An 8,082-nucleotide genomic window follows, 5' to 3' on the forward strand; every position below is an offset into this window, starting at 1 on the left:
GTTGCCAATCAACCTATCCCCAGGTGCATGTTTTTGGAGGTGGGAGGAAGCCCACGCAGTCACGGGGAGAACATGAAAACTCCACACAGAAAGACCCCGAGCCCGGGGGATCGAACCCAAGACCTTCGTATTGTGAGGCACATGCACTAAAATCTGTGCCGTGTGAATACTTGCAGTATGTGCATGAGATTTCTTAGTTTTTTATTTGTAAACAATTCTTAAAAAACGTTTTACATTATCATCATGGGGTATTGTGTGTAGAATTTTGAGGACAAAAAGTGTTTATTCCATTTTGGAATAAGGCTGTAACAACAAAATGTGGAAAAAGTGAAGTGATGTGAATACTTTTTTGGATACATTGTATTCTCCATAGAGACTTGATTGATTGAAACTTTTATTAGTAGATTGCTCAGTACAGTACATATTCCGTACAATTGACCACTAAATGGTAACACCCGAATAAGTTTTTTAACTTGTTTAAGTTGGGGTCCACGTTAATCAATTCATGGACCTTGCAGTTTCCCGAAATGGGCCAATGCACATTTTAATATATGTTTTATCAGATTTGGAGTTGAAAAAAGTACAGACATAATTCAATGCAAAGGCCCATAAGTTAGTGTGAAAATCATTGAGATGCATACAGCAGTCAATGTGTAGCAAATGCTATAGTGAAGTGAATTATATTTATATAGCGCTTTTTCTCTAGTGACTCAAAGCACTTTACATAGTGAAACCCAATATCTAAGTTACATTTAAACCAGTGTGGGTGGCACTGGGAGCAGGTGGGTAAAGTGTCTTTCCCAAGGACACAACGGCAGGGACTAGGATGGCGGAAGCGGGGATCGAACCTGGAACCCTCAAGTTGCTGGCACGGCCACTCTACCAAACGAGCTAAACCGCCCCAACGAGCTATACCGCCCTATATATTCTAAGACTTTCCCCCCCACAACGCCCCAATTAAGGCAAAAGACAAGACAGTCGCATACGAAAGATAGTGGATTTTATTTGTACTTCTTTCTTTGTTACAGTGATGATATAGACAGTCACAACGACAGGAGGGAAACAGCAGCGAGAGGGCGAGCAGGAAGTTATCCTTCACCGCCCCCCCCCCTCCTCATCTTTCGCCATCTCTGTCCTACATGCAGCTTTCAAGCCGCAAATGAACTCCCCGCAGCTTTCACTGTGTGAAGGAGAGGGGTTGGCAGACTATTCTAGTGCCCACTCTTCTCCGTTACAAAGAAAAAAAGACGGATCCATTAGGCGCCGTATGCAAGGTTGAGGCTATCAGACCAGGGTGGGTCAGGCGTCTTACTTGTTTCAAGTAAGTGACTTTGCATGCATCACAGCACCCGAGATTCAAAAAGACATTTCGTAGGTATGATGCACGCACTGCTGGCCTCAACGCACATGCACAAAATGGAGGGGGAAAGGTGACGGGACAGCGATGGAGAGAGAGTTTGTTTCAATTGTCACAAGATTATTTCTTATTTAGAAAATAATCATCCTGTCGGTTCCCACACACAAACACCCACCGCAGCCTTCCAGTCCTCGATAAAAGGAGTCTTTTCTGAGCCGGCGAGAAGAAAGGAGCAGGCCGGGTGGGCGCGTGTGTGTGCGTCGGAGAGAGTTGGTGGTGGTCGGCGTGTGGGGCGGGTATGGCGGGAGCTCGGCAGAAAGGCAACTTTTTTTACTCTTCCTTTTCTTCCCCGTGTGTGATGACGTAGCAGATGCTCTTGTAGTCCACATTGCCGGCTACATCGGGAGGGAAGGCGGCCCACAAGTTGGTCATCTGGAGGGCACATGAAAGAGAAGCTTGTAAATGATGCGCCTGTGACATAATGTGTTGGCGATGAAGCCCACCTCCTCAGCGGTGAACCTGTCGCACTGTGTGGTCAGGAGCTCCTCAAGGCTAGAGAAGGGAAACAGATAAAGAAATATTTTAACAACTTTTTAAAAATATTTTTTATTTATTTATTTATCTTATCTTATTTTATTAGTATTTTTAAAAAGGACCTTATCTTCACCATACCTGGTTGTCCAAATTAGGCATAATAATGTGTTAATTCCACAACTGTATATATCGGTATCGGTTGATATCGGTATCTGTAATTAAGCATTGGACAATATCGGAATATCGGATATTGGCAAAAAAAGCCATTATCGGACATCCCTAGTTTACAACCTTGTCGACCATGTGTTAATCACAAAGATTATTATTTATTTAACACATAAACTTTAGCCTCAGGTCCGGCTGCCGCAGATTAGAAAAATAAGTACTTACCAAATATACTGCGTAAGAAGGAACTCATAAACAACTGACAAAAAATACATTTACATACAATTACGTTGTGCTAAAGTGAATCAACTAAATAATCATAAATATGTTTCTTAATTAAACTGGAATAAACATGTTTTGTCCTCAAAATTCTACTCACAATACCCCATAATGACAATGTAAAACGTTTAATTTTTTTTTGCAAATTTATAAAAAAAAATTAAAACTAAGAAATCTCATGCACATAAGTATTCACAGTCAATGAAACTAAAAAAAAAACAAATGAAAATACAGCGTCAGCACTTTAGTAAAAACGTGCAAAAACTTTTCTATGACTTTCTCTGTTTGTTTGAGATTGTCATTACTGCCACAAGTGGTGGAAAAGTGTATTACACCTGAGTACCACTACGGCCCACAGAATAGAATAGAATAGAATACAATGGACTTTATTGTCATTATATTTGCATATAACGAGATTAAGGACTCCAACTTAAGGTGCGGTAGTGAGAACAAATATGGGGTAAAAATAAATTACACAAGAGGTAACAAAGAAAAAACTAACAATTGAAATAAACAGACTACTATCCAATAAAAATAATAAGCAATCCTGTACAATATACAAAACACTATAGAAATACAAAATACTGTACAATATACAGAACAAGACAAGAGTACCGGAGTAATAAATAACAATCAGTGTCGGATGTATTGCACTCGAAGGGTAATATTGCGGCCCACAGCTGGGAAACGGATATTTTTCGGCGGCCCAACAATGGTGAAGAAACACTCCACTAAACCGGGAAGTTAAGTAGAGGGCCACAAAATATGGGCCGGGGGGCCGCAAGTTTCCCTGTTGTATGTGATAAAAGACATCTATTACATTGGACAAGTGCACACAGTACACAACACGCTCAGACTGGCGTGGACAAAAACAGCTCAATAGACACGCAAAGACTCTTATTCAAAAAAGATTTTTAAAAAATAATATCATAAGCTTACAATTCTTTCTTGATGGAGCCCGTGGCCTCGGGGTCCAGGACCTTGAAAGCGCTCACGATAACGTCCTCGGGATCAGCACCTATATGAAAAAACAATTGTCATTATTTAAACATATCTTGTCCATAAAAATGGACCTGCATCCCATTTCTGGGTGCCAAGTGAGATGTTTTAACGCACCCTTCAGCTTCTCGCCGAACATGGTGAGGAAGACGGTGAAGTTGATGGGGCCGCTGGCCTCCTTCACCATGGCCTCCAGCTCCTCATTCTTCACGTTGAGTTGACCCATGGTGGCCAGCACGTCCCTCAGGTCGTCCTTGCTGATGATGCCATCTCTGTTCTGGTCGATGATTGTGAAAGCCTGCCGGGGAGAAAACATGTCCTCACATGACATAAATCCAACTTTTTTCTTCGTTTTTGCCAGCTCCTCTTCGCTTACTATTATTTCATGTGCACATGACAACAGAATAAAGTGATGATTGGCACGCGTAAATGTTGCACTTCTCCGCAGTGAAACCAAAGATGGCGATGGAAACCTTCCCGGGACTTGGCAGCTGGTCGGCCACTTGTCTTCCTGAGGTGTTAAAACGGTCTCGGAATGCCGGACAAGCCCGTTGCATTGCGTTGCATTTAGGCAGAGGGTATTGATTACAGCTGTCACCCCCACTCCCACTGGGCCTCGTGACTATTCTTCCTCCGTCTGCAATATGTTCCATCACCTTTGCACTTCTGGAGCTATGCGAGGACTAAAATATCACGTAAAAAAAAAACAACACACCCGCGGCGCCCCATGCTCTGTACATGTAATATATATAGTTTTACAATCGAACAAAACCCTCACTGATTTGTTTGTGGCGGCCATGATTTTTTTATTTATAGTAATCCTGTCTAAATTTTACACACATGTGCTTGTCGGTCCCTTGAAGGTATGTACCAGGTTTTGTGGTGATTCAACAAAACGCCTCAAAGTTACAGCACAGATCGCATTGAGTTGTGTGAGAAATTTCAAGTACACCGACAGATGAAACTCAATAAATTTGAATATCGTGTAAAGGTTTGCTTATTCCGGCAATAAAATTTACAAGGTGAAACTAATATGTGACACAAGATATGTCAAGCCTTTGTTGATATAATTTTGATGATTATGGCTTGCAGCAAACTTTTTGACTCGGGGGCCGCATTGGGTTAAAAAAAAGTTGGCCGGGGGCCGGGCTGTATGTGTATGTATATATATATATATATTCCTCACGCACTAATTGACTAAAAGAGTGCGTCGCGAGCGCGATGATGTCACGATATCGATGGGAAAATGCATTTTTAGACAATATAATTTTATCATTTGCCTGAGCGGCTTGGAAACCCAGAGAGTAACAAGCGGTACAAAATAAATTAGAAAAGACAAATTTTTTTAAAAAACGAGACCTCCCGTGGGCCGTATTCAGCCAAACTACGGCCGTAGTTTGGTTTACAGCTTATGAAAATCTCAAATTAAAAACCCCGGAAAATTTGGGGTTTTCAAAAACTGTAAGCCATGATCATTAACATTTTAATTATAACAAATAATGGCTTGACATATCTCACGTTGCACGTAATGAGTTTCACATTTGAAATTTGAATTGCTGACATGAATGCACTTTTGCACAACAGTCTACTTTTTCTAGTTTGACCTGAGGGGTTTTAATAAAAGTGGCACCGTGTTGTGTATTTATTGGTCATGAAAATAATAGCACAGGCACCGCAGTAGAGGTGTATGTTTTGATACGTTTTTACCCTTTAGTGTGCAGCATACTGAAAAACTTAATGCGCGGGCCACTTTGATACGTTTTGTACATTAAATCTGCTAAAACAAATTCAATAGACATCAGTATATGTTAAGCTTTTTTTTTTTTTTTTAAACATTGCAATCTTGGCTTATTATATCCCCAAAAAAGTTTAATAACAATTTTTTTTAGAACATGTCAAAGGCCAATAAAAAAAACAGTAAAACTGGCCCCTGTGCCACACTTTGAACACCCTTGTATTATAGCGCAAAGTTTGAGTTTCCAATGCAGTTTATTGATCCCACCAGCTGTGTGGCAGAATTCCAGTGGGGTCACCCAGGAGGCTCTGATTTTTTTTTACCTCTTTGTACTCCTGGATCTGGCTCTGCTCAAACATGGAGAACACATTGGAGGATCCACCCTCGCCCTGCTGCTGCCTCCTCTTGGCCTTCTTGGGTGCCTGAGACGGAAGGTTAAAAAAAAACATGAGAATGGAATTCTTGGGAAATGTGTGGAAAAAAAAAAGTATTTCATGCCAACCCCTACATAAACTAAACTCACCATTTCTCAAGTTTGTTGGGATGTTGTTGGTCAAGAAGAGAAGCCTACGCCAAACCGATGTGACTGACATGCAAGCAAGGCACCCATGGGGCATTATATACCGGTCCGCGGGGGGCTAAAGTTAGCCCCCGCATCAGGTTTGGCAGGAAAACAGAGCTAAGGGAAAAGTAAAAGAAAAAAGGGCGGAGCGAGGAGGTGACAAGGGCCGTATCGCCTTACTGACCATCCAAAATAGGCATGAGGAGTCTTGGAATGAGGCGAATTTAACACAACGTGTGCGTACTAATATGGCCGAATAGGCCGCTTTTTGAGGCGGCCTATTGCCCACCGTCCTAAGTGGCATAACCCGCCATCATCACCTGCCTCAGGGGTGTAGATGACTACTCGGGTGTATGAACAGCCGTGAAACTTGGAAACAGTTGGCAGATGGGCTTTGGGTCCAGTCCAGGGGATGGATGGCACGCGACAACACGGCCTGCGATATGAGCGAGAAATGTAAACATGACACTGAAGCAGGCGGATGTATTTAATACTCCGACAGGAAGCCGATCGCATATCATTAAAGTGCTTCATTATCCCAATGATTGTTGTTTTTTTTGGCAGTTGCACTAATTTGGGTCGTGCCCGTTATAGTCGCTTTCCAACAGCAAGAAAAGAGGCCCTCCCACTTAACTCCATATATGAGCTGCATTGGCTGCTGTCAATCATGAGGCATGTCAGAGGGGAACTGATATAGGCCATCACAGCTACTTCTAATTGGATCAATATCCATGTTGTTTTTTTGTTTTTTTTACTGCCCATTGCATAGGGGGTCTACTTTGGTTTGCTTTAAATGGTGGCAAGCACCTTCAGGAGAGTCTGTTGAATAAGGTCACCGGCAGAGGAAAGCGTGGTGAAGGTGAAAAGAGAGAGAGAAAGACCATAAAAACCAGACAGCTGTACTGACTGAAATAGCCCTAGCCTCCCAACCTCGCCACCATTCTCTTTCTCAGCCATTTTCGCTTACTTCTTAAAATTCTGCCTTGTTGCCTTGACCCGACAGTCCCCTTTTAAACCAACCGCCCTCATTAAAAGAGTTCGAGTAACAGAAAATACAAGAGTTGATCAGTCTGACCATTAATTAATTCAGAGGCCATGTTAGTAGTTTGTGTGGACTACTAATCTTTAATTGGCTTCAATGCAGCACTGGAGTCATCTCGACTGAGCTGGATGTGCATCCATCACACAAATAAGTCCAACATTACTGTTACATTTTCAGAAAAAGTATGTTTTTATCTGGTGGATTTGTTTGTTGTGGCTAAAAATGACAATGAAGGTGGCAAAAGACTTCTGCTTTAACAATATGTTCCAGTTTTGTTGTATTTTTAAGCTATGAGGATGCTGATTTTTAAAGACCTATTAAGAAAGATAGTCAAAGATCCTCTATAGGACAGGTCGTCTGCTGTTTTAAAGAACTACTGTACAAAAAAAAAAGTGCTGGTCAAAGATTCCCAATACATGACACCAGAGTGCGTTGCTCTTTTAAAGAACCAATTGCCTAAAGCACTAGTCAAATATTCTCCATCTGATCGGAGCACTCTGTTTTGTTTTTTTAAGTGAACGTGAACGTTAACTGTAAAAAAAATCATAAATACTAGTCAAAGATTCTCTGCGTGACAGGAGGACTGCTGTGTTTATAGACCAACACTTGTAAAAAATCCTCTAATTGAGACTGTTCTGAAGACGAATTGCAAAAAAGCTAGTCAAATATCCTCTATATGACAGGTTGTCTGCTGCTTTAAGGAACTACTGTAAAAAAATAAGTGATGGTCATAGATTCTCTTAATGACAGGCGGTCTCTACTGTTTTTAAAGACCAAAGATAGTCAAAGAAACTGTCGGAAAGGACTGCTGCTGTGTTTTAAGGACCTATTGCAAAACAGCTACTCAAAGATCCTCTATATGACAGGTTGTCTGCTGTTTTAAGGAACTACTGTAAAAAATGTACTGGTCAAAGATTCTGTTGATGTTTTTAAGGATCGACACTGGTCAAAGAAACTGTCGGAAAGGAGTGCTGCTGTTTTTTAAGGACCTATTGCAAAAAAGCTAATCAAAGATCCTCTATATGACAGGTCGTCTGCTGTTTTAAGGAGCTAGTGTAAAAAAGAAGTGCTGCTCAAAGATTCTGTTGATGTTTTTAAGGATCGACGCTGGTCAAAGAAAGTATATGACAGGAGCTCGTTGATATTCTTAAGGATCTACTGCAAAAAATATAGAAAATGCTAGTCAAAGATTCTATTCATGACAGGAGATCTCTGCTGTTTTTAAAGACCAAAGATAGTCAAAGAAACTGTCGGACAGGAGTGCTGCTGTTTTTTAAGGACCTATTGCAAAACAGCTACTCAAAGATCCTCTATATGACAGATCGTCTGCTGTTTTAAGGAACTAGTGCAAAAAAAAAAATGCTAGTCAAAGATTAATCTTAATGACAGGAGGTCTCTGCTGTTTTTAA

At 41.1% G+C, this 8,082-nt stretch overlaps 1 protein-coding gene across 1 annotated transcript; it reads right to left on the reverse strand.

Moving 5' to 3' along the window:
- Positions 1-961: 961 nt before the first annotated feature.
- mylpfb (myosin light chain, phosphorylatable, fast skeletal muscle b) lies at positions 962-6,573 on the reverse strand. The gene is made up of 6 exons (XM_062055719.1): positions 5,593-6,573; positions 5,393-5,491; positions 3,452-3,632; positions 3,275-3,353; positions 1,861-1,909; positions 962-1,789 (listed from the first exon to the last, which is right to left on the reverse strand). The coding sequence occupies exons 1-6, from the start codon at positions 5,593-5,595 to the stop codon at positions 1,688-1,690; spliced, it is 513 nt and encodes a 170-aa protein (XP_061911703.1). The 5' UTR covers positions 5,596-6,573; the 3' UTR covers positions 962-1,687.
- Between the last annotated feature and the right edge of the window lie 1,509 nt (positions 6,574-8,082).

The sequence above is a fragment of the Entelurus aequoreus genome, linkage group LG08 (assembly GCF_033978785.1).
Source record: "Entelurus aequoreus isolate RoL-2023_Sb linkage group LG08, RoL_Eaeq_v1.1, whole genome shotgun sequence".
Taxonomy (NCBI): Eukaryota; Metazoa; Chordata; class Actinopteri; order Syngnathiformes; family Syngnathidae; genus Entelurus; species Entelurus aequoreus.

Bases quoted from the DNA above. Each gene is read 5' to 3' on its own strand.
- mylpfb (XM_062055719.1), bottom strand. The intron at 3,354-3,451 runs GTGCGTTAAAAC...TTTTTCATATAG, and splicing joins GTTCGGCGAGAAGCTGAAGG to GTGCTGATCCCGAGGACGTT. The intron at 1,910-3,274 runs GTAAGCTTATGA...TCCCTTCTCTAG, and splicing joins GGCTCCATCAAGAAAGAATT to CCTTGAGGAGCTCCTGACCA.